Here is a 25,377-nt window from a genome sequence, read left to right on the forward strand (position 1 = left end):
CTGCGCCACCCAGGCGCAGTCGGTTGAGCGTCCGACTTCAGCCAGGTCACGATCTCACGCTCCGTGAGTTCGAGCCCCGTGTCGGGCTCTGGGCTGATGGCTCAGAGCCTGGAGCCTGTTTCCGATTCTGTGTCTCCCTCTCTCTCTGCCCCTCCCCCGTTCATGCTCTGTCTCTCTCTGTCCCAAAAATAAATAAAAAACGTTGAAAAAAAATTAAAAAAAAAACATCCATTTCCTTTGAGGAATTCACCTACCATTACACAAAATTATTGCAAATACCACAGAGGTTTGTCTATAAGATTGTTCTTTATAATAGCAAAAACGAGGGGTGCCCGGGTGGCTCAGTTGGTTAAGTGTCCAACTCTTCATATCAGTTCAGGTCTTGATCTCACCATTCGTGAGATTGAGCCCTGTGTCAAGCTCTAAGCTGACAGCACAGAACCTGCTTGAGATTCTCTCTCTCTCCCTCTCTCTCTGTCCCTCCCCCCCCAAATAAACAAATAAACATTTAGAAATATATAACAGCAAAAAAAATCTATTCATATTTTATTTTATTTTTTATTATTATTTTTTTTTATGTAGGCTTCATGCCTAGCACAGAGCTCAACATGGGGCTTGAACTCATGAGTTGAGATCAAGAGTGAGATGCTTAACTGACTGAGCCACTCAGGGGGCCCTAGGAAATCTATTTGTCTATTTGTCAAACAAATTGTGGCACACAATAAACTGTGGTAGACCGCTATACTCATGACTGGGTAAGTCTGTGTGATAGGACTCTGGAGATGAAGCATGTTGCAGTCCTTTGTAACACACTCAGGATGATCCCACATCAGAAGGGCCTGATGCACTTACTCTGTCTGTGCTCAGCTGAAGTCTTTTTCTGGGAACTGCCCTTTATAAAGGGAGCTGCTTCAACAAAGACTATAGAATACTGTACATACTTTTAAATTATTGATGCTTATCTCTGGGTAGTGTGAGTACAGGTGATTTCCTGCATTTCTGTGCATTTTCCAAGTTTTGGGGATGGACTATGTGTTACTATTCAGCTATATTCTCAAAGTCCCTTTCACCCTATCTCCTTGCCAATCCTTGAACATGCCAGGCACATTCTTTCCACCAGACATTTGTTCTTGCCATTGCCTCTACCTGGGGCCCCCTTCCCCTGGACACCTGCACCCCCCTCCCTCATCACCTTCAGATCTTTGCTGAAACGTCACTTCCTTGGTGAAGACTTCTCAGACCCGCCCTGTCTAAAACATATCCCCACCCCTCCCCAACACACCCATCCCCCTCCCTGCTTCATTTTTGTCTGCAGTACTTGTCTCCACCTGACAACTGTGCATTTCACTTCTTTACTTATTCATTGTCTGTCTTCACCCTTTAGAATGTAAACTCCATAAGAATCAGCCCTTTGTCTGTTATGTTCACTGCTGTATCCTCAGCACCGAGAATAGCTGAGTGCTGTTCTAAGCACATAGTAGGTGTTAAACAAATAGTGGCTGAATGAAAGAATAAACACATGAAAAGGATCATTTCGATCTCCTCTGAGCTCCTGCCAGGTTTTCCTTTAGGGGCAGGAGTGGGCATGGGGTGGGGCAGGAAGTAGGAAATAGCAGCAGCAGATGTGGGCAGAGTCGCAGGAAGGAGGCTCTCGACAATGTCAACTGATGCCAAACTGTAGCCCAGATACCAGGTTCACTATGACATTGGGGTCAGGTGGCAAAGGGCTTCCAATGTGACATCCAGGTTGAGAGCAGCAATGTGGCCCCAGGGCAGAGGGACACAAACCAAGAAACCAATCTGACACACAAAATGCCCAGATTAAAAAAAAGTTTTTAATATTTATTTTTGAGAGAGAGAGAGAGAGAGAGAGAGAGAGAGCAAGCAGAGGAGGGGCAGAGAGAGAGGGAGACACAGACTCTCAAGCAGGCTCCAGGCTCTGAGCTGTCAGCACAGAGCCCGGCCTGGGGCTGGAACCCATAAACCGTGAGATCATGACCTGCGCAGAGGTCGGAGGCTTAACCAGCTGAGCCACCCAGGTGCCCCCAAACGCCCAGATTTTGAGGACACTCAAAGAGACTGTGAGAGCTGTTCTCAAATATACAGTGGGTTAGCAGCAGCAAGAAGCAGATCCTAAGGGGGCTGAACTAGGGCTAATGAGTAGAAGTTACAAGAGCTCCTGTTTTGGTTTAATATCTAGAACTACCCCCCCCACTCTTCCCTCACCACCCCCCAGGAGAGCTGTTCAACAATGGCCAGAGCCCAGGATTCACTCATTCTTCCCTGGCTTGAACTTTCAATCAGTACATTCAACAGGTATCTATTAAATGCGTTTACTCTGTGCCAGGTGCTGCCCTCAGAAAGCAATGGCGACCAAACGTTTTCAAATACATAATACAATTACAAATTGTGAAGGCACAAAACGGGTGTGTCGGGGGGCGGGGGGTGAGTGCCTTACTCAAAAAGGGGGTCGGGAGGCCTCTGTAGGACTTGCTAGATAGTTGAGGGAGCCCTGAGTGTGGAGCAAGCCTCCAGACTCTGGCATCAGGGCAAGCGCGCCCCCGCCGTGGGAATCTCAGGAGCATGAAGTGGCGCGCTAGTGCTGGCAGGGACCTCAGCACACACTGAAGGAACACGCGGCCCAGAGACTGGGAGTGACTTGCCCACGGACCCACAGCAAGTCGATGGAACCGTCGAGGGGTGGAGGATCAGCTGAGGTCCCTTGCCATCCTCCTGGAAGCCAGAGAACTGTCTCACAGCTCGACCCAAGAGAGCCCAGCGGCGGACAGCAGAAGCCAGAGGCGTGAAGCTGAGGGCGGAGCAAGCTGCTGCCGGACCCCCCGGAGGGGTGGGGAAAGGGGGCAGAGGCGGTCCCGATGACGTCATTTCCGGGGTCGGGGGTATATAAATTCTTGCAGTACCAGAGCCCAGTGCACAGAGGCTGGTGGGTGGGCCGACAGACGGACGCCGAGAGGGAAGCCGCGCCCCCCGCCCCCAATCCGCGCCAGCGCCGCCACAACCCGCTCCCAGGCCGCCCGTCCAGCCAGCCCTCGCCAGGGTGCCTGCGGTGCCGGGGCCCAGACCGCCAACTGCTCTGCGCCTCGGGTTCGCCATGCGCTCCGCCGCTGTCCTGGCGCTTCTGTTCTGCGCCGGGCAAGGTGAGCGAGCGAGGGGTCTCGTGGGAGAGGGTCCTGGGCGCCCCCGCCTGCCCCGAGGTCGAGGCTCCGCGCAGCGCCGCGCGCCCCTCGTGCCTCCCCTCCGGCCCGGCGAGTTTTCAGCACCGCGGACAGCGCCACCGCCTCCCTGCTGACCCCGCAGCGGTCTCGGCCCCAAACCCGTAGACCGGACGGACTCTTTGGTGGGCCGGACTCCTGACCCCGCGGGGCAGGACCCACCCTTCCCCCTCACCCCGGCGCCCCCTACCCCTTGTCTGGGCTCGACGTCTCGACTGCATCTGGGCCAGTTCTGGCTCCGTGCCGTGGCTGGCCAAGGTCACTGGGGGAGATGGGAGAACCGTTGCTGGCTCCCGCTCTCGTCTCTCTTTCTCTTCCCCCCTCCTGCTCTATCTCTCTGCCCTTGGCTTCTACCCCTCCGCATCATCTCTCACAATCCTCCTCCTCCGTCTCTTTTCCCACACCTCTGGGGTCTGTCTTCCTCTCCTCGCTTCCTTCTCCACCCCAATCCCACTCAGCCGCTGCCCTTGTTTTCCTAGCATTAGCTTCCAGTCCTCTCCCCCGCCCCCCCCCCCACCCCCCCCCCGCACCCCCCCCCCCCCCACCCCCCTGCCCAGAGCAGGAACTTTCCCAAAAGGCAGGGTTAAGGAGCTCAGTGTAGCCTCTGGGGGCCATACCCATGGGAGCAGCAGCCAGGGAAAGGAAACAGAACCACTGGGTGGGGGCAGTTTTGAGGGGAGCACTGGGATGAATGGGCCCCCTGTAAACTGGGTCAGGAAGGACTGGGCTCTCCCCTTGGAGCAGAGGAGTGACCCCAGTTCTCTATTTTTTTCCCCAGTCATTGCCCTCCCTGTGAACAGCCCTATGAATAAAGGGGACACCGAGGTAAGAAGGGGAATGGGGATGCCCCCGGGATGGCAGGTAGGAAGCCCAGTGGACGCCTCACAGCCAGTTTTTAGGCAGCTGCAGGAGTGAGTTTGGCATAAAGCCAAGAGCCAGCACTGCGGCTGCTGAGCCTGGGGACAGCTTGCAAAAGAAGATATCAAAGACTGCTAGATTTCCCTGCCATCCTGCTGTGGGGACTTCCCCAGCTTCATCTGAGCTGGGTATGCTGCCGATGGGGCCTGTGTCTTAGCTGCTGGGCCAAGGTGCCAGGCCTACTGCCTTGAACACCCCACATCTGGCAGGCCTACCATGAGCTGCTGGGTTAGGTGGGGGGACTTCTCTGTGGCTGTGGTTGTCCACAGACCTGCAAGGATGGTCTTCATTTCTCTGGCTCTGGCCTCCCGCTTTGGTCTTCCCCTCCTCCCAAGGTTCTGCTAGCTGCCCTCCCACCCCCACCCCCCAGGCACTCAAGCCCTGGCTCTCCCAAAGGGCCAGAATGAGAAGACTCTTGATCATGGCTTCTGTACCCAGGGTGCTGGCCATTTAGGGCCTATGGTGCATGTCCCCCCGGAAAGGGCCTTAGGAGATACCAATGGGGAGTTCTGTAGCCAGCGAGACACTCTGTTGGGTATATATTTGGAATCCATTCATGTCTAGGCTGGGGCTATTTTTCCAGTTTCTGATGCTCACAGATACCCCCACTTGAGACTCAGGGAAATTTCTACTCCTCACCTTTTCAGGAGCTGTTTTCTTCCATTCCAGAGAGGCTATGGTTAAACCCAAAACAGCAAAGCAATTTCAGCCTCTATTTGCTCAATTGTATTTCCTGTATTTCACTTGGCACAATTCAGTGATTTAATTTACTTGCACCCTTACAGCTGTGTGGTCTTGGTAGAGTTCCTGAGCTTCTCTGAGCTTCCACTTTTCCCATCTGCAGTATTTCCCTTGAGGGAAGTCGTGAGAGTAGGGAATCATAGATGTCAGGTGCCTGGCAAATGGCAGGTCCTCAGTAAATGGGCACCATTATTCCTAGGGCTTCCCTTTTGAGGCTCTTTATTATTCTTGGGGCCCATGCCCAGTTCCTCTGTCCCAGAACCTGTCCTCATGGACTGGTGACTATCTGCCATTCCCAGTGTGAGGTCTGGGGTTGCAGGGGGATGCAGGGTACACACTTCAGGGCTCTTCCTACCAGATCTCTATGGGAGACACTGTGGTCACCATACTCCACCTAGCAGCCTGGGGCAGGAGCACCATAACAGCTGGTTAAGACCTAAATATTCCATCCTATGATGCTGTGACTACTGTAGAGCCTCTTTGCCAGTTTGCCATCCTGAATTTTTGGCTTGCTTTGGCAGCCCATAGACACAGCCTGCCACCCCCTCACTCCCCACCAGCATTGCCTGATGCATGTCTGGCACCTTCTGGCTTTCTGCCCTGCTCTAGGCAGCTGAAGCAGGTTGAAAGTTGTGAATCCCTCTCTTGGTGTGTGGGGCACTTCATGCTTTATAGAGTGTTTTTCCATCTGTGTCTGATCACCCTGGGAGGGGAGTGGGAAAGTCTTCTCACTCTCATTTTACAAGTGGGAAAATTGAGGCTCAGAGAGGTCAAGTCACATGTCCAAGATCACACAGCTAGGATACTGCACTCCAGTTGGCACTACCTTCCAATATCCACTTACAAGGTGCCTGATTATCCACAGCACCTTTCTGGGCCTGAGACAAAACCTTCGGAGATATGGCTGCCGTGGGCCTGGAACAGGCAGGCGCATCGATGTAGCTGATGTGTGCCCACATCCGGCCACAGGATTCATCCCCTGGCCCAATGTAGAGCCAGACTGTGAGGCTGTCACTCCTTGCAGGTGACAACACCACGAATGTTAGGAGACAGTGATCCACATCCTGTTTCCAGACAGAGTAAAGCCAGGGGAGGTCTTTGTTCTCCTCTGGGCAGTCCAGAAATACTTCCTGGAGATAGTTGCCCTTTGAGGCATCTGCAAGGTTCAAGGACTTCTGCAAGCCATACCTCCATGCCCAGGAGCAGTTTCCCCTTCTTTGGAGACACGCTTGGTACCTTACAGGGGCACCTGCTGGCTATGTGATTAGATCACCGGGCACATGGCAAACACCATATAAGGGTTTTCTTTTATTGTGGTTATTGTCTGGCTAAGGACACAAAGCTGTGCCCCTGAGACGGGCATCCATTGACTCCTGAAGACAAAAGCAAATGTCCTTATATTCTCATTAGAAATTTGCTGTGGAGCCTCTGGGGCTGAACCCCATACACAAACCAGCCCCAGCCCTCCCCCCACCCACTCTCTTTCCAGGTGATGAAGTGCATCGTTGAGGTCATCTCTGACACACTATCCAAGCCCAGCCCCATGCCTGTCAGCCAGGAGTGTTTCGAGACCCTCCGAGGAGGTACGGGCAAGGCTGGGGGTGAGGATCCGGGTGTGTGGCTTTGAGCAGAATTCAGTGACTTAATTCAATAGTCACTGATCGAGTGCCTGCCCTGGGCAGGCCTGTGCTAGGGTCTGAGTGGTCTGGAGAGATGAGGGGGGTCACAGCCCCTGTGCTTCTGGAACTTACAGACTGGCAGATGGAACAGATAGGAACCCAATTAACTAGAATTCTAGGCAGAATGAAAGCAGGGCCGTCCACCCTGTGAACAGAGATTTTGTGTACCCGACCCCCAGAGCCAAGAGCAGCCTCTAACACCTGCTAGACAATCTATAGGTATGTGATGAATAAAGAAGTGTGGGGGTTGGCCTGAGAAGGACAAAGTCTTTCCAACCAAGCAGTCAAGTTCTGATCAGCTGTTGGATGGGTCCAGCATTGGGTTGGACTTTCAGAGAAAGGTTGGAAATCAGTAGATAAGAAAGGATAGCCCAGGTGGAGCAGGCATGGAGATGAATATTGGAAGACATGATGTGGGTAGAGACACCTACCTCACCTGGGGGCCTGCCACCTCTTGGCTGAGGTCTGGGTGCTGGGCCAGTGGCTGACCTTGCTGATGTAGTAGGAAGAATTGGCACCTTGGAGAGGAGGCCATTTCAAAAGTGTCTTCTCAAGACCCAATCTTAAGGCTGCTGCCCAGGTTTTGAGTGTCCAAAATAAATTCCTTGTGTTCAGCTGAAAATATCGATAGTCATCTCTTTCTCGGCTGTTCTCTGGAAACCACCCATAACGACTCTCTTCGTTGCAGATGAACGGATCCTCTCAATCCTGCGACATCAGAATTTGCTGAAAGAGCTCCAAGATCTTGCTCTCCAAGGTATTTTCCAGTCACTGCATATGAATTTACTGGGTAAATTCCAGCAATTGAGAGAAAACCAGGGTGTGAGTTTGAGCAATGCCCTATTTCTCTCTGATTCTTCCAGTTATAGAGTAGGAAGATGGGGTCCTTCATGCCCTGGTCCAATTTGTCATTGATACAGTTAAGGAGAGTAAGGCCCAAGAGGTTGAGTGACTTGTCCAAGGTCACACAGTAAGTTAAGGACATGCCAAGACTAGATGCAGCTCTCCAAATACCCCATCTCTGCAGTTCAGTCATTTCAGTGGGGGCACTTTTAAGACTAGGTTACAGAGAGAATCCCTCTCCTCTGTTAAAAGAAAATTGGTCTCCAGAAGAGAGGACAGGCCCCTTTCCTCTTGTGAGCTTCTGCTCAAGGGGTTGATGGGGGAAGCAAGGTCTTGCTCACCCCCAAAACACAGACCAGACTTTCAGCATGCTTTAGAGATTAAGAAAATCCACTGATACTCTTGAGAATGGAGTGACTTTGTGAGGGAGTGAGCCCCTTGCCATTGAGGATATTCAAGCAGAGCCGGGACAGGATGCTGGGATGGAGGGTTAGACTGATGTCATCCCACAGATGCCCAGCCCCAGGTTCCTTCCTGCGTTCATAGGAACCTGGAAAGTTAGACAAAATGCGTTCTGGCCTTGCATCTGCCCCAAGCTGACATCCTGTGGGAAGTGGCTATTTATTTGGGGGCAGGGCTGCTGGCATTGTGCCTCTCTCTGGGAATGGGACCTCAGTCGAGGACCTTGCATCTGCTTCCAAAGGAAGTGAGGGTCTGTCTTGAGGGCTGGGCTTCTGTCTCAGGTGGGGGGTGGGATCGGAGGCATGAAGACTTCTCCAGCTCTGGGGAGACCCCCACTCTGAGGCCTTTGGAGAGGACCAGGCCATGTGTGAGAGAACGGAAGGCAAGCACCTGTCTCGCATAGTTGCTGGGAGTCTGAAGTGAGTGCCCGGGACAGAGCGGGTGCCGAACGGAGCCGTGGCAGTTACTGCCTGTCTTATTAATTTCATCATCATTGACCCTGGTGGGTTTGTCTTTTTTTTTTTAGCTGAACATTAAATGTTTTATTGCAATATGATAATTTAAAAATTAAATATTGAATGACTAAGATACTACATTTAAATAATTAAATATAGTGTCAACACAGACTGTTATGGGGGAATGTGTCCTGAAACACCTGTATACACACATATGTGCGTGTATCCATTATGAACAGTTTCCAATACACATATATATTGCTGTTTTCTACTGAAAGAGCATGGGACATAGCTATATGTCCACCTGTCCTTCCATCCATCCAACCATCCATCCATCCACTCCCTCTTCTGCACTCAGAACAACTGTGTACCAAGCAGCAGCCCCTGTTTTGTAGATGAGCAACCAAGTCTTGGATAGACCAAGTTACCCAAGGTCACAGAGCAAAGAATCGCCAGGAGGTGTGAACCAAGGCCTTCCCGGGGTCAAATCTGGGCATCCTTCCCTGGCCCACAACCACTGTGTCGGTGCCTCTGGCCACTCCAGAGATTCCCAGCATGGGGTGTGTGGATCACGGCAGCAGAACTGGGGTTCAAGCACGTGCTTGGCCTTCTCCCCGGGACCTGGGGGAACAGGGCTCACCTGATTCAAGATCCCCCATTAGGGGGCAAGCAGTCACTGCTGTCTCCTGTTGCAGAGTCCCCTAGCCTCCTCTCTGCTCCCACCCCTGGGACCCTGTGTTCCATCTGAGTCTTTATTGCTCTAAGAGGCAGCAAGCAGGGCTTGTTCTTATCTCAGGTGGGAAACCTGAGTGTGGACAGGTGCTGTGGCTGCCCGATGAGCCCCAGCTGAGAAGGGGCGGCGGGGGGGGCACCCCCGCCTGGGTCTTGCCCCCTCAGTCTCTCGTTAAGCAGACTTGGAACATGACATGTCCAGTTTACAGGTAAGGAAACGGAAGCCTTCGTTCTCACAGACAAATATCCCAGGGCTGGTCTTGGTAAAATGGGACTTTTTTCTCCTTTTTTTCCCCCCCTCCTTTTCTCATACCAGGTGCCAAGGAGAGGGCACATCAGAAGAAACACAGCAGTCTTGAGGATGGACTCTCAGAGGCTCTTGAGAAGCAGAATGACCAGGCAGAGCTGAAAGGTCAGTGCTGGCCAGTCTAGCTGGAGGCTGGGGATGGAGGAGATCATAACAGTAGTTATAAGATCAAGGGCTCCCTGGAGTCAGGAGCCCCTCCTTTAGGCCTTGTAAAGGAGCTATCATTTCAGTCTTCCCTTTACAAATGGGGAAACTGAGGCCCAGAGGGGTTAAGTACCTTGCCCAAGGTAAGCAGCATAACGAGATGCGAATCCGGGTCTATGTCACTGCAAAGCCTGCCCACCACAGGGGCTCATGCTCAGGGCAGGAAGTCTCTGGTCTGGTGGGAGGGCAGCCTCAACTCTGGATCTTCCCAGAAGCCCTTGCAGAAGAACCCCTGCCCCTGACACCTGTCCTCCTGGGATTTGGTGGTGCCTCGGCATAGTCCTGTCATAGGAGGGTCCCAGGAGAGGAGGTCTCAAACACTGAATGAACCTGGATCATCTTTCTTGAAGCCACAAGAGCTTCTAAGGTCCAAAGAGATCATGGCTGAGGTCAAGGTGATGCCCTAGTACTCATCCTCCTGCCCGGAAACAGCTACAAAGTATCTCTGCAAGGCCCGCTCTTTGCACATAGGTGGGTGGGCAGGCCAGTTTCTGGGACCAAGGATCTCCATGGACTTCCATCTGGGGCACCTGGAGGCTTTAATGGGGGAGGCAGTTATGTGTCAGGGCAAAGAGCACCCTGTACTTAGCATCTGGAGACTTGGATTCAAGACCCTGCTGCCCACGGACTGTGAGCATGGACAGGTCACCCTCTCTGAGGATCGGGCAGACTTTCTGTAAACGGGATGGGAGCACTTTCACCTGGAGTCCTGGAGTCAAATGGCGGCACGTACTTGGCGAGGCTTTGTTCAATAGTAATCACTCTGGTGCAGGGAGGGATTTTTACGGGGTAAAAGCCTATCTTCAAGGCAGCCAGCCGAAAATGCTTTTTTTTTTTTTTTTTTAAAGCTTATTTATTTTGAGAGAGAGACTGAGAGAGAGAGCAGAGGAGGGGCAGAGAGAGAGACAGGGATAGAGAATCCCAAGCAGGCTCTGCACTGTCAGTGCAAGAGCCCGACGCGGGGCTTGAACTCGTGAACCATGAGATCATGACCTGAGCCAAAATCCAGAATCAGGCGCTGAAAAGACTGAGCCACCCAGGCTGCCCTAAAATGCCTTTTAATGAAACCCTACAAATAGTTGAGCACTTTCACAGGACATCAAGACAGAGAAGCCTCACACGGAGAGGAGAAGGAACGTGTAGTGATGATGCCTCTCATACAGAGGTTAAGACCTTTCAAGGTCTTTTTTTTTTTTTTTTTAATCACTTCCTGCTTTAAGAGGTAGAATTACAGAGGCGCCTGGGTGGCTCAGTCGGTCGAGTGTGGGACTTTGGCTCAGGTTATGATCTCATGGTCCGTGGGTTCAAGCCCCACATCAGGCTCTGTGCTGACAGCTCGGAGCCTGGAGCCTGCTTCGGATTCTGTGTCTCCCTCTCTCTCTGCCCCTTTCCCGCTTGCACTCTGTCTGTCTCTCTCTCGCTCTCAAAAACAAACATTAAAAATTTTTTTTAAAGGAAGTAGAATTATAAAGGAAGAAAGATATGCCAGTTGTACTCAGGTCGGACCCAGACACAAAACAAGTAATGCTAATTGTGTCATAAGTCTTGGGCTGGACTTTCTAGAAGCCAAAAGATACAATGACTAGGGCATTCACTTTCGAATGTCCCCTCTCTGTAGAGAGAGCTTTCCTACTATTCTTAATTTCTAATTTTATACTCTAATAAACTTTCGCTTGCTGTTCAGGAAAAAAAAAAAAAAAAAGATACAATGACTAAGTTCTGCAATTGGGCTCTCAGGGAGACTCCGTGTGTGGCCTGGCCCTCAGGGCCTGACTTTGTTGTTTCTGCAGAGGTGACAGAAGAGGCATCCTCCAAGGATGCTTCGGAGAAAAGAGGGGACTCTAAAGAGACAGAGAAGAATGATGGAGACACAGATGGAGCCAGGCCCCAGGCCTCCCCGGAGCCTGAACAAGAGTCCAAGGTCGAGGAAGACAACCAGGCCCCAGGGGAGCAGGAAGCCTCCAACACCCACCCCCCAGCCAGCCTTCCCAGCCAGAAACACTCAGGCCCACAGGCCCAGGGGGACAGAGGGAGCCTCTCCCAGGGTCCGGTGGACAGAGAGAAGGGCCTGGGTGTAGAGCAAGAGGAGCAGGCAAAGCGAGAAGAGGAGGAGGAAGAGGAGGAGGACACAGAGGCTGGAGAGAAGGCTGTCCCTGAAGAAGAAGGCCCCACCGCAGCATTTAACCCCCACCCAAGCCTTGGCTACAAGGAGACCCAGAGGGACGAGAGTATGTATGACGTCTGAGACCCCTCAGCAAATGTGTCAGGCAGAGGGTGGGAGGGAGGACCTCATTCATAATTTCGTTGCACCTTCACAGCAACCCTGAAAAGTAGGTCATCTCCATTTTCCAGATGGAAAACTGAGACTCAGAGAGGTTAAGTAATTTGCCCAGGGTTACACAGCTAATTTGTAGTAAAAGCTGATTCCAACCACCCAGGTTTGGCTGACTCCAAAACCCTGCATCTCCCACTAGTCCACACAGCCCCTCCCCTCCAACCAAGGAGGCCAGAGGGGCTTTGCAGGGTGGGTGGGCTTCGGGAACAGAGGGACAGCCTGATAGGCGACAGCAGGCCGGTCTAGGGACAGTGTCAGCTTCACCCAGGGTTTAGGAGAGGCCCCTGGCCCCCCATGAGGCCTTGTAAGGGTCCTTCCTCCCTCCCCAGCTGGGTGGCTCCCGGATCGGGGGCTCCTCAGAGGAGAAGGCTCGCAGAAGAGGCAAGCTCTGGCCAGCCCACCCCTCCGAGCTTTGAGAGGGTCTTGCAAAGCACGGTGTCAAGATGGCTTCTTCCTCCAAGTGCAGTTATTGTGGAGAGGCTGGGCTGGACCCTGAGCATGGTCTGTGGCCCCAGCGATAGCCACAGAGAGGCCCTGGGGAGTGGCAGGGACCAGGGAAAGCGGCGGGCCCTGCTTCATTCTCCTGCTCTTGTCCACCACCAGCTCCAGGATGGCCCAAGGCTCTGGCTGTGGATGGAGCCAGGAAGACCGGGGCTGAGGAGGCTCAGCCCCCCGAGGGGAAGGGGGCACGGGAGCACTCTCGGCAGGAGGAGGAGGAGGAGATGGCAGAGGCCCCTCAAGGCCTCTTCCGGGGCGGGAAGAGCAGGGAGCTGGAGCAGGAGCAGGAGGAGGAGCAGCTGTCCAACGAGTGGGAAGATGCCAAGCGATGGAGCAGGATGGACCAGCTGGCCAAGGAGCTGACGGCCGAGAAGCGGCTGGAGGGGGAGGGCGAGGAGGAGGACCCCGACAGCTCCATGAAGCTCTCCTTCCGGGCCCGGGCCTACGACTTCAGGGGCCCTGGGCTGCAGCTGCGACGAGGCTGGAGGCCGTCCTCCCGGGAGGACAGCGTCGAGGCGGGCCTGCCCCTCCAGGTGCGCAGCTACCCGGAGGAGAAGAAGGAGGAGGAGGGCAGTGCCAACCGCAGACCGGAGGTTGGTATGGGGGCGGGTGCCAGCCCCAGGCCAGGCCTCCAGAGTGTGGGCCCTGCCCCCCTGAGGGGACACGCACCGTCCCCTCGGGTCTGAGGCTGGAGAGGCACTTGGACGGGGGGCTCTCGGGAGAGGGGCAGAGCTGGGGCAGGGGTGAGGACGGGTCAGGCAGGGAGGCGAGTGAACCCTGGCTCACAGAGGGCACCCGGTAAAGTTGGCGGACAGGCAGGCAAGAGAGGGCTGTCTGGATCGGGTCGTGGAGGTAGGAGAGGTGGTTCAGCCAATGCCTGAAGGCACTTCGTGGGTCTCTGTCCCGGAGGTGATAGGGGGCCCCTGCAGGTTTGGGTGTGAAGCAGGAGTGAGGGGTGAAGCTGGAGCTTTGGACGGAGGGAACTTGGAAAGGAAAGGACCTGGCAGGGACTGGCCCGAGGAGGGCACCATGGCCCCAAGAGCTGGGAGGGCACGGAAGGTGCCCTGCGATTTCCTGGGAGATCCCTGTGGTTGGTCCAGCAATGTCCTCTCCTGGCCCCCAGGCAGCCCAGGCACACCCTCCTCCGAGGTTCAGACCCTGCCTCCCTCCGGTGGGGCAAGGGCAAGGCCAGTGGGACCACGGGGCCTGGTGGTGAGTGGGTGAGGGAGGCATGGATGTGCCGGGAGACCTGGGTTCTGCCTCTTCCTAGCTGTGTGACCTTGGGCAGGTTACTCCCCTTCTCTGAGCCTCACTGGTTCCCCCATTTCTCAAATGGCGGTAAGGAGTCCTTTCTGCTCACCTCATTACTATGGTCAGAACACACATGAGCTTTCAAAACCTGGCCATGTTCAGGGATACCTGGTTAGCTCAATGGGATGCTGGGATGTAGCCCCAGAGGTGAGGAGTGGGAGTTGGGGTCCCTGCCAGGCTGGCAGTACCATCTTAGAGCTAGAGGAGGCCTTAGGGGTCCGTGGTTCAGGCCTCAGTGTCCTGGTCGAAGTCAGGGCCCTGCTGGGGACTGGAATCTACCCATGACCCCAGTTCTCTCTGCCCACCCAGAAAAGGATGTGGCCCCTTCCTTGGGTCCCAACCTTTCTCTGGGCTGGGACCAGTCTTGGCAGCCTTCGAGGGAGAAGATTCCTTGGCAGCAGGAGCTAGGAGAGGTCATCTCTCTATGTACCCAGGAGACTGCCCTCCATCCCTAGCTTTGGACCAGGACAAGCCTGGGCACCTTTGCTTGCCCCTCCCCAACCCACAGAAGCTGGAAAAAGCAAGCAAGTTACCCTGAGATGCCTGCCAGCTCCCTTCTCCATGGGCAGAGAAAGCCCTGGACTGCAGAGCACAGAAATGGGGACCACAGAGTCCTGTGGACAGGACAGGGCAGAGGCCTCTTCCACCCAGCTCCAGGGTCTTCTTAGAAATGTTCTGGCATCACAGAATTTCACTCTAAGACAGAAGGCTTCAAGGTCCCTATTTCCATGACAACCACTGTCTGTCTGTTCCAAGTGGCCCCAATGGGTGCCCTCCACAGCCTGGCATCTGGCAGGGACCCCAGCAAGACTACCCTTCCCATGTCAAGACCGAGGGTGAGGGCGTGGCCTTCCCCGACTCCTGCTCCAAGTCCAAGGGCATCTGCTTGTGGGCATCAGCCCCAGTTCGGGGCACCCTGAAAGCTTCCTGAGGCTGGGGCACAGAGCAGAGGTCACAGAAGGGTCCCCTGCTGCCCTGAACCACCCTGGCAGTCAGAGCTGGGTCCCCCTATGATTGGGACCGAGGATCCAGGCCCAACCCTAGGCAGGTAGAAGCAGGGAAACCCTCATGTCCTCAAGCCTGTGCCAAAGGCCCATGGCTCCTCAAGCAGGGAAGCCTGGACTCACGGTCAGGGCCATTGTCACAGTCTAGGCCTTGGGGTGAGGAGCTAAGGAACACTGAAGAGAACCGAAGGCTTCATTTTCCACGTGCCTGCCCAGAGCCATTCAGGGGAAGGCAGGTCTGGATGAGGCTACCGGGGTGGTGTGGGGTCAAGGCCCCTATGCCCATTTCTTGTGCACAGTAATCCTCAGAGCGGCCCAGCAGGGTGGCATCTCTGTCCCCATGATCTGGATGAAAGCCCTAAAGCTGGGAGAGGCAAAGCCACCTGAGGCCACACAGCTAGCCAGTGGCACAACCAGTCTGGCAGACTGCACCCTCCATGTGAATGACCCTTGATGTTCTCTCCTAGGACCAGGAGCTGGAAAGCCTGTTGGCCATCGAGGCAGAGCTGGAGAAGGTGGCCCACCAGCTGCAGGCACTGCGCCGGGGCTGACACGCCAGCCGGCCCCCCCAGCCAGGGCCCCGAGGCACCCAGCAGTCCTGGCTCTCCTGTCCCCTTTGCAGGTCCTGGCCAGACGGCCTGGGCACTGCTGCTGGTAGAGGGGCCACTCCAGCCCGCCCAAGCCCAGGCCGCCCTGTTGCCCCCTCGCTCCTTCCCTTCTGCTCTCGATTCCAGCCCCAGTGCGCCCCTCTGCGGGGCACACCCCCCACGACTTTAAACGGTTATCTTCTCTCTGGACACAGGCAGCTTTCTAGAAGTTTCCTTTCCATCGTCAGAGCCATTGGGCACAATTGCAATAACTTCTGACCTTTTGGTGAAAGCTGAGAACTCCTGACTGTAATATATTCTGTACAAAATTTATCTAAGGAGAAATAAAACTGCTCTGGGCTCTTTCTGGTTTCTTTGAACTTCTCCCCCCTCTTGACTCAGAGCTGGATGGGAGGGACTAGATTTGGGCAAAGGGACAAGGGGAGCTCAAGTTGCTCCCTGGAGCTACTTTTTAGCCATGGGGCTACAGGCAAGTGACTTTGCACCTCTCGACATCAGTTTCTTCATCTGCAAAATGGGGATGATACTACTTCCTCATCTGATTGTGATGAGGGTTCAAAGGGCCCAGGCAGCCTGGACCAGAAAACCATGATGATGATACAAGTCACATGAACAGTCTTGCCAAGGCTAGGCTTTTCCCATGAGGCTGGGGAGGGAGCTGCCCACTGTCGCTGCTAACCAGCCCCTGATACACAGAGGGACAACTTCCAAAGAGCTGGAGTCATTGTTTATTTCTTCACACGTTTTCAAGGGTGCACTCTACCCCCCAACCATTACAGAAAGAACAAACACAACAGCAAACTGTATCCCACTAGGCGGTCAGCTATCAAAACATCCACTCCCGAGACAAGTTAACAAAGGGAACACGGGATCACCTTGTCCCTGAAAAAAAAAAACCCATCCCAAAGATGGCCACCTGTGTTATCATAACGACGCAAAACAACTGTAAAGACAAATCCAAAGAGCCCAGGGACAAAGTCTCCTGGCTCTTACAAAAGCGGTGATTTTATATACGGTATGTGTATTCGTAGAAACACCGTACGGACGGACGTGCACAGATCGCGTACAAGGCAGCCTGGGATTCTGGGAAGTGTTGCCTGTTGCCTGTGAACAGGACGGAGGCCTGAGCATTTGTCGCAAAGCACAGGTGTCACTAGAACTAGAACCACCAACGTCTCGGTGAAATCACTATGGGAACAGCTTTTTGTGAGGCAACAGGTGTCCAAGAGGTGCTCCCACATGCAGCCCTGGAGGAAGACGTCAGGCAGGCTACAGGAAAGGAACAGCCCCTCTAAGCCGTCGGGTCAGGGTAAATCGGGAAGGGAAAATGCAACCATCCATGGAAAAGGCCCCCGGGTGGTCAGAACCAGAAGGGAGAGCGCCCAGGTGGGACCAAGGAACAGCTCTCTTCTGAACAGTGTCGGGGGTGGGCAGTGTCACTCCAAGATCACATTGGCAACGCTGTGCAGAGAGAATGGGCAAAGCACAGGCCCTTCCTCGTGAAAGGCAGAAACAATGGGAGTGTGGTTGGCCTGAAGCCTCAGCCACATCACTTCAGGCTCAGGCTCAGGCTCAGGCGTGGGCAGGGCAGACAGATGTGTGGGGCATCAGGGCAGGGCCAGGCAGATAGAAGAGGGAGAAGCCTGGAAACTTCTCTGCCTCGCGGTAAGCCTCGGTGGAGGGGCTGGCTATGCGCCTTCAGGACAGCCAGCACCCAGCTCAAGATGGCTAGCCCGGGGCAAGGGCCCGTGGAGGGCGAGGGGCTGTCAGGGCGCCTGCCGGGAGAATAATTTTCTAGGGCACAGAGAGGAAGATGCAGACGCCAGGGACAGCAGTCAAGCCATTCACCGGCTGTGTGGCCAGTGGCCAGTGTGAGTGCCCAAGCAGAGGACCGATCTCCCAGACTAGGACAAGAACGTGTAGTCTCCCTTGGTCTTGGAGTGGCCATGTGACAACAGCTGCTTATCGCAGCTGGCTGGAAAGCTAGTTTCTTGCCATGGCCCTTCCACCGGGCGAGGTCCACCTGACAGTCCTCTGGGTTAGAGAGAAACTCTTTTTTCCAAGTTGTTCTCTCCATCATTAATGAAGGCCCACTTGAAGGATACACCATACAACTCCCTGGGTGTTCGAGGCGTCCAGGCCGTGCCGGGTGTCTTCAGGCCCAGCCCGAGCCACTGTGGGCCGCAAACCTAGACGCTTCCATGAATGCCAATGGCAAGGATGCTACACCAGGAGACTCTGCTGGGCCCTCTTGAAGACGACAGACATCAAGGGCCTGCACTCAAGTGGGGCCTAATGTCTGTGGAATCACATCGTTGGACAAAGTGTCCGCAAGCAGAACCTGGCCCAAGGTCTCTGTTACAGGCTGTCCAGGGCAGAGACCTTGCAACTGACCCTCTGTACTTACCCATGGCCCTAGCCAAAATATGGCCCTGGTACTTGCTCCTGGAGCCCTTGAAATCAGGAGTGCCTCCGGGAGCCCCGGCCACTGAACACCACCAAGACAGGTGCTGAGGGCCACAGACCCCAACGTGCCCACCAACTGGCAAACAGAGGCTTGGGAATCAGAGTCCTAACTGCCCCCATGATCCTGGCAGGGCCAACTCCAGGGGTTACACATGCACACACCACAGCAGACCCTTCCCAGGAGCCCTGCAAGGTTCCAGAGCCTCTGACCCAGAGGGAGTACCACCAAGCCTTTGGGGGGAGATACTGCTAAAGGGCCAAGGAAGACGCGGCATTTTAGTGGATCTGTCTTTCCCTGATGTGGAAACCACAAGGCCTGAGGGGAAATCAACTCTACGGAGAGTGTGTCCTGGCACCCAAAAAAGTCAGTGTGCACCCAAGTGACCCTAGGAGTGGAGGTCGCTGGTTGGTGCCTCATCACCACTGATGAGGGGGTGATGGCCCCTCTCCTTGTCTGTGCTCCTGAAACCCCTACATCAGGGGTGGCCAGTGTTCGCCGAACAGGGGCGATGCAAGGAAGATGCCTGCTGCCAGGCAGGGCCTTTCCCTCTCCCACCACCTGATGCTTCCAGGTCCTTACGAAGTGAGACTCCACCCCTCGGCTTCTGCTTCCAGAAAAAGCAGTCACCTTGCCTGCCACCCGCATCGAGGCCAGTGGGGAGCAGTTACTTGATATCTGGGCTCTGGACCTGAGCACGTGTGACCCTGGGGGATGACGTAAGTTACCCAGGAACACGATATGGCCAGAGGCCCCAGCCTGGCATCGGGGGTCACACTGCACCCCCCCCCCCACCTGTTCCTGAGACAGATCGGGATTGGAATTTCATTTAAGAAGGTAAAGCTGTTTTATTAAGAGACCAGGAGAATGGCATGAACTTTCAACAGCATTTGTAAACACATGTGAAATGCAGTTCGATTTCAGTAGTTTATTTTGGAGACAAAGCAGTGCAAGAGGCCAGCCACGCTTTCCTGCTTCCCCGGGGCTCAGGGATGGACTAGGAAAGGCGCTGTACAGACATTATAATCGGGGTTCAACACTCAAGTCGTGTAAACGCAGTTAGTCGGTGGGCCCTCCTTTCCAGGGCAGCCGGGCAGTCCCAACAGCACCTGTCCTCGCCCTAGGCCCAGTGCAGCTTGAGGGCGGCCCCCACCCAGTCCTTCCTTTCCCAAAGGTGGGTGACCCCCACGCCCCTGCTGAGCCAGGCCCGAAGGTACCTCTGAGTGCCCAGTTCAGCAGCCTCTCTCGGGCCATCCTCATCGGACCGTGCATGACAGCCTGGACGCCTTTCCCACTTTCTCAACGTGAATGGATGTCTCAGGACACAAGATCATGCTCAGGGGGTCCTATGCATTTTGCCCAGGTTCACGTTGTCCCAGGACTGGCAAAGCCCCTCACCGGCCCCCTTCTTTGCACAGGGGCGGGGCGGTCTGCCCGCCTGCACCGCGGGAGCGGAGTGGTCAGCCGGTGGTGTAAGCTGCCATCAGGGGCTGGGGGGACTCTCACGGAGGAGGGGTAACTGCTTCCTCACCTCTGGGGCTGCAGCTCCCCTCACACTTGGCTGGCTCTGTGCTTGGGGCTTGCAGTGAGTGCAGGAAGGGTGGGGCGGGCCTGCTGGGCGGTGCGAAAAGATGTGAAGCGTACAGGCAGCACCCCCCCCCCCCCCACCCACCTGGCCGGGGGAAGAGGCCCCAAATCACCTCAAGGCCGAGGGGAGGCTCATCGGGCTGACTTCTCAGAGAGGCAGACTGCACCGCAGGGTGTAGGGCACCAAGCCTGCCCTTCAGAGGTCTCTGGTCTCAACGGCTCATCAGAGACAAGGACACGGAGGCCCAGCAACTCCTGGGATGATCTGTCCACAGTCACGGCACAAATCCTTGGCACAGGCAAGATCAGCCCGAGGGCTCCCGACCAGGCAGCCTCCTCTGGGGTCCTGGGGAGCGGCGCTTGGCCAGGGTGGGAGGCCCCCTTGCAGGGCTGCATGGGACACAAGTTGAAGGGCCTGGCGGACTCCAGGGAGCTGGATGTGGAGAGTAGAGGCCAACTCAGGACCTTAGCCGCCCCCAGGAAGCTTCCTTCTTCCTTTCTGTGAGTGGGCAACAGGCGGACCACAGCCCAGACCCCTTGCACGAAGCCCCCACAAGGAAACAGTAGGTGTGCCTCTGGCTTCCTCTGGCTCTTCAGAGGGACACCTGTACACCTGCTTGGGGCTTTAGGCCCCATTCCTCACAAAGCTGTGGAGGCCGCCAGCAGGAGGGGAACAGTGAGGGGGCCGGGCCTGGGTGCGAGGGGCTTGGAGGAAAGCGAGATGAGGAACCTCTCACTCACTCTGTTCAGTGGCCAAAAGCCTGACCCGGGACGGCCCCCCTCCAGGGTCCCCAAGGCCTGGTCCACAGCAGCCATCGAGACGAACAGACGTGGATGTGCACACGCACAGCAGCCACACGTGCACACGCACACCCCACCTCACATTCAGACCTAGTGTTGAAGACACAGCAAGTGTAAACCCAGTGAAGACATCTGCACAGCAGGTATCAGGCATCTTCCCCGAGGCTGGGCCACTTGGGGTTCTCTTCCATCTCCCCCCCCCCCCACCACCCCGGGTTTAGATCATGACATCAGAAAATCAGGTTAAAAATTAAAAAACAAAAAAAAGAATCAGATCACTGGGAATTCTTAGTAGGAGCGTCACTGCTGGGAGCTGCTTGTCCAGCAGGTACACTCTGCGGCCCGTGCCGCCCTCCAGGTCCTGGGCTCCGTGGCTACTGGGAGGAGGCCTTAGTGGCCAGTGAGGCCACGCAGTGCTGCTGGAAGCTGGGAGATACCGCCGCGGTGCAACCGAGTCTCTGGTGGGGCAGCTTGGCGGTGCTGCCCGTGCCCACGCCGCCCGCATCGGCCTCCGACGCCCAGGGTGGGTCCTGGCCCATCATGCTGCTGCAGCAGCCCGGGCTGGCGCTGCACGTCCGCTCGCCCGCCAGGCTGCCCGCCTGCTCTGCCAGGAGCCTGCTGTGCCTCAGTGGGGCCACGTCCCCCGCGGCTGCCGCGGCTGCACTCTGGCCCTGCAGGACGGTGGCCACGTGGTTCAGGAGGTCTGTGAAGAACTCGCTGACGCCCTCATAGCCTGTAGGCAGGAAAGAGACAGCACAGGACGTTGAGCCAGGCTGGGGTGGAGACGGGCAGCAGGGAGAGCGGGGCACAGGTGGACTATGGGGCTCCTGGACTCAAGGTGGGCGCTCTCAAGACGTAGAGAAAACCGAGGCTCAGTTAAGTAACGGGACAGATGGAAGCCATCAAGCCTAGACTCAAAGCTGGGTGTGGGCGGGCTAGCCCTTGAATTCGGCTGTCCCCAGGGTGTGAGACGCTTGGCGCTCCAGCAGACAGGCAAACGCCCCATACCCTGTCCCTCTCGGGTACAGTTTCAGGGTCTCGTTTAATCACCGCCCCAAATGTGCCAAGATGCCTGTGGCGGAACGTGGCATGGAGGGACATGGCAATACCGAAGGCCCACTCCTCCCATCCTAAATCATAAACAGCCATCCACTCCACATGGCCCAGCCTCAGCTTCCTCCTGTGTCAACTCAGAGGTCTCAGGGGCGGGGGGAGGAGGCCGTTGCGGGCATGCCCGGGGAGACCCCTGATCCAGAGCGGCTACCCCTGGAACACAGTCTGTTGCCTTCTCACCCCCAAAATACCTGCAGGGTGGTCCTCTGTGCCATGTGCTCTGAGCATCAAAGCCAAGGGGTGGAGACCGGGTGCCCCCAGCAGGGCCACTGCCCACCTGTGCCTCTAACAAAGCAGGGCCTGGGGTTCCCGAACAGAAACTGCCAGGGCCTGCCCAACGGCCCACGTTTCCCAACACAGACACGAAGGCAAATGTCGGCAAACAAATCCTTGGGCGCCACCCACCAAGCAGGTTTCCCATCTAGGGCAAGGATTTTGCTAACTGCCCCAAAAACTGCATCGAAAGAAATTCAACATGAGTAGGTGCCCCCCACCCCCACCTCCCCGACCCAGTGTGGAGGCATGAGAACTGGGCACACAGCTCCAGGAACAGGACAGAAACAGGTGCCCACTCTGCGAGGGGCTCCAGGCACTGCTCACACCCTATACGGCTTCTCCCTCCACCAGGACGACCTCCTCCACCACTCAGAGGTCACCGGGACCCTCGCACATCCTCCAGGATGGGCCTCGCCGCGTGGGCACAGGCTGGGCGAGGAGGGCAGGCGCACTACCTGTCACAAAAGAGCCCATCCGGGGCCAGGCGGCGGAGGCATTCGTCGACGATCGCGGGCCCGAGGCCAAGAAGGGGAAGCAGAGATGCCCACGGCAAAACTAAAAACACGTACAACGGCTGGCATGCACGGTGCGTTCATGTGCCCTTACTCCCTCCTCACAACGTGTTCCCGTTTTACAGATGAGGAGACAGAGGCGCGGAGAGTTAAGTGACTGAGCCCTTCCACAGGCGGACAGACACATGGCTGTTCACGGTGTGGGTGGAGACAGTGATGGGGCCCACGGCTGGTGTCCACCCAGGCTCAGGAAGTGCTGGCCCCCAGGCCGCATGCTGCATGTCCCTCGCAGTCCCTGGGGAGTGGGGCCCAGGGCCACCCTCATTTTACAGAGGATACAAAGCTCCCAAGTGGCAGTGCCAGGACCTCAACCAGGCCCTTTGGTGCCATCTGTGCCTTGAATATCATGTGGTCCTGGGCGGTCCACCGAGGACAGGGGGGGCTTCTTCCAGCCATAGGGCCGAAAGGCAGGCCAGGCCAGGCCAGGCCAGGCCCCGAAGGGACAACCAGCAGGCGGGCTGCCGGGCTTCCAGGGTAGGGATACAAGCAGAGGGAGCAGAGCTGAGAACTGAGTCAGGCCCACACCGGGGAACAGACGCAGTCCTGTCCTGAGGCCCCCAGACAAGGCCCAGGGCAGGACATACGTGCTTCCTGAGGTTTCCTGGGGTGGTGTGGAGGCCTGAAGCTGAACTGGAGGCCGGGGAGGCCCCTCGGGTCGGCCCGAACTGGCCGGCAGCCAGGCAGCCAGCTCCCGATGCCTGGGGAGAACAGACTGAGCTGAGCCAGCACCGCGGGGCGCCAGCTCAGGGCCGGGCACCGTGCCGACATCATCTCCTCTGTCTTCGTGTGGGGGGAATCACTGCTCCCGCTGCGCAGAAGGGAACGCTGAGAACAACCCCCACCCCCGGATGACCTGTCCCATCGCAGCCTGGAAGGGCAGGGCCAAGATTGGAACCCAAGGCTTCGGCTGACAGGTCAGGAGGGGAGGGCTCCAGTCTCAGCTCCAGCACTTGGTAGCCACGTGGCTCGGACAAGACACCCAGCCCCTACCTCCATGTCTCCACGGGGTAAAGGGAGATCTTGGCAGCTCACTGCACGCCGTGCTATTGCGTGGACAAAATGGGAGTAAGACTCTCCAAGCAGGCCTGCTGTGTAAGCGTGTCAACAGCACCCGCGGCTACTGCTGTTACTAGTTCCCAGAGCCCAGCACGCGGCCCCTTTGACAGGGGGCTACTGAACACCCAGGGCCCCAAGGCAGCCTCCCCAGGAACATACTCTTCGGGTCGGGCCCACAAGTGCTCCAGACCCAGGCTTGCAAAACAAGCCGGGAGAGGCCGGGGAGCAGCTGTCTCCCGGACACGACCTGCCCTGGGCTCCCCTGGCTTTCCCCCAGTGTCAGGCTCCCTCAGGCAGCGTGTGCTGGACTCGGCCCATCGTTCCGGCTGCCTCAGCCCCCACCTCCATGCCTGGCCCCATCTGGGCGGCCCTTCTCTCGGACAGAAGCCTCCCGGCCATCTGGGCCCACAATCACGGTCCCTCCTGAGCATAGAGGACGCCCTCGTGACACCCAGTCCAAACTGCCCATGTCGAGAGGGGACCGACTCAGGACCTTGCACAAAGCCGAAGCTCAAGGGCAGAGCTTCATGCTCTCACCACCTCCCATCTCCATCCTTCTGGAACTTCTGCCTCAACAGCCCGGCACTGCTCCCTCCTCGTCCCACCAACCCGCTGACTCGGCTACCTCTTTGCCAGCGCCCCCATGTCCTCCCGGGTTCAGATCCTCTGATTCATTGTAATTGTTCCCTTGACACGCCCTGTATTCCCTTGATCTCTCTCACTCATTCCGTCACTTCCTCGTGAAAACCCCACCTCCGGCAACACCCAAGTCTCCATTCAGGCCGCGCCCAGGGTGACGGGAGGAACACAGGCCATTGTCCCAACAGGCCTGAGTTTCTATAAAGGAATGCTGGCCTCAGTCAGCCGCTCTGGTCCAGCTCAGAGCGAAAGCCCGCATTCTCACCATGGCGTATGGCGGGCTCACCTCTGGCCCTCCTTGTCACAGTCCCTTCCAGTCCCTCCTTGCTGGGCTCTGCTCCAATGCCACCACCTCAAGAAGGAGCCCCTGGGCACCTCCTGTCCTCTGAAGGAAGGGCTCTGGCCATCATGGTCACGCTGTACCTGCATGTGTTACTAGATGACCAGCTGGGACACACAGCAGGCCCTCGATAAAGGTCAACTGAATGACTTAAGGAGCCAGTGGTGTCCTCCCAGCCTCGGTTTCCCTGGCTATGACTTGTAATGGTGGTGGGGACTGAGGAGTGCAAAGGGACACATGTCAGGCCCCCAGCCTGACGCCCAGGAGCCGCACAGCCTGAAGTCACGCTCTGCACCCCGCACATGAGGTCTTGTCTCACACCTTGCAGACACCCCTGAGCAGTCCCTGCATGCCACGCATGGGCTCTCCCTGGAGATGCTAACCTCCCTAAGGTACGAATCATTTCCTGAATGTTTTTATACCCACTGAGCAGTGAGTGACTTTACCTCCACCACTGTTAGTTAATAAAGGTGAGAATCAAAGCCAGCTGGGAGGGTGGACGAGTCAGCCTCAGGGTGCCCCCAGGCAGAGTGGGCTCATTCCGGGGAAAGTCAGCTGGGGACGTCACGGCCATCATCCTTGTAGGCTAACAGCCCCACTGAAGGTTCTCCGGGTGCTATGTCCCACCAAGAAGAGAGGAGCATGGGGGGAGCCAGGCTGTGCCAGCCAGCCCTGAGGGCCCCAGCACATGCTGCCTGCCTCAGGGCTCTGGCAGACGGCAGGGAGCAGGGGCCATTGCCACGGGGAGCTGGCCGCCTCCAAGGCCCGTCCCCAGCACTACAGTTCAGGGTGGGGGCAGGAGCACGGCCCGCCACCAACCAGTACTGTAACGTGCGGTAATTTCTCCCTCCCTGGGAAAGTCGACTCCCTGCACATAAACTGTGGAGGACGTACTCTCTCTGGGGTCCTTTCAGGTCTCGAAATCTACAAGCCCAACACAGTAGCTGAGGTTCCGCCAACAAAGGCTAACACTGATGGCGCAGGGTCAGTGAGGAAGGTAAAAGAATGGGTTTAGTGCGGGCCCACTAAGCGCCCAGGTTCACCCTGGCTGGATGCACCGACCTTGTTTGCCAACTTCACCACATACCATAAACCCATTTTGCAGGTGGGGCTGAGGCTTAGCGGGATCACATTTATCCCAGGCCCTACCAGCAGGGAGGGAGGAAGCTGATCAGCCGGGCCCACCCGCCCCATTACCC

The 25,377-nt window shown here is 56.4% G+C and overlaps 2 protein-coding genes across 7 annotated transcripts in view; one reads left to right on the plus strand and one right to left on the minus strand.

The window, feature by feature from the left end:
* Window positions 1-2,920: 2,920 nt before the first annotated feature.
* On the plus strand, window positions 2,921-15,686 carry CHGA (chromogranin A). The gene is made up of 8 exons (XM_040478074.1): window positions 2,921-3,158; window positions 4,012-4,058; window positions 6,382-6,475; window positions 7,260-7,328; window positions 9,380-9,475; window positions 11,365-11,802; window positions 12,513-13,000; window positions 15,190-15,686. The coding sequence occupies exons 1-8, from the start codon at window positions 3,113-3,115 to the stop codon at window positions 15,271-15,273; spliced, it is 1,362 nt and encodes a 453-aa protein (XP_040334008.1). The 5' UTR covers window positions 2,921-3,112; the 3' UTR covers window positions 15,274-15,686.
* Window positions 15,687-18,622: 2,936 nt separating this feature from the next.
* ITPK1 (inositol-tetrakisphosphate 1-kinase) overlaps window positions 18,623-25,377 on the minus strand; it is a 179,094-nt gene continuing 172,339 nt past the window's right edge. For all 6 annotated transcript variants that reach the window (XM_040478070.1, XM_040478069.1, XM_040478068.1 and 3 more), the window contains one exon: window positions 18,623-20,915. In XM_040478070.1, the coding sequence (XP_040334004.1) occupies window positions 20,557-20,915 (359 nt within the window). In that variant the 3' untranslated portion in view covers window positions 18,623-20,556. The remainder of the gene's footprint in view (window positions 20,916-25,377) is intronic.

This window comes from Herpailurus yagouaroundi, unplaced genomic scaffold, assembly GCF_014898765.1.
Source record: "Herpailurus yagouaroundi ecotype Mexico unplaced genomic scaffold, PumYag 141, whole genome shotgun sequence".
Lineage (NCBI taxonomy): Eukaryota > Metazoa > Chordata > Mammalia > Carnivora > Felidae > Herpailurus > Herpailurus yagouaroundi.

Coding starts and splice junctions, on each gene's coding strand:
- CHGA (XM_040478074.1), top strand. CDS start 3,113: ATGCGCTCCGCCGCTGTCCTGGCGCTTCTGTTCTGCGCCGGGCAAG. Junction 3,159..4,011: donor TCTGTTCTGCGCCGGGCAAG/GTGAGCGAGCGA, acceptor TTTTTTCCCCAG/TCATTGCCCTCCCTGTGAAC. Junction 11,803..12,512: donor GGAGACCCAGAGGGACGAGA/GTATGTATGACG, acceptor GTCCACCACCAG/CTCCAGGATGGCCCAAGGCT.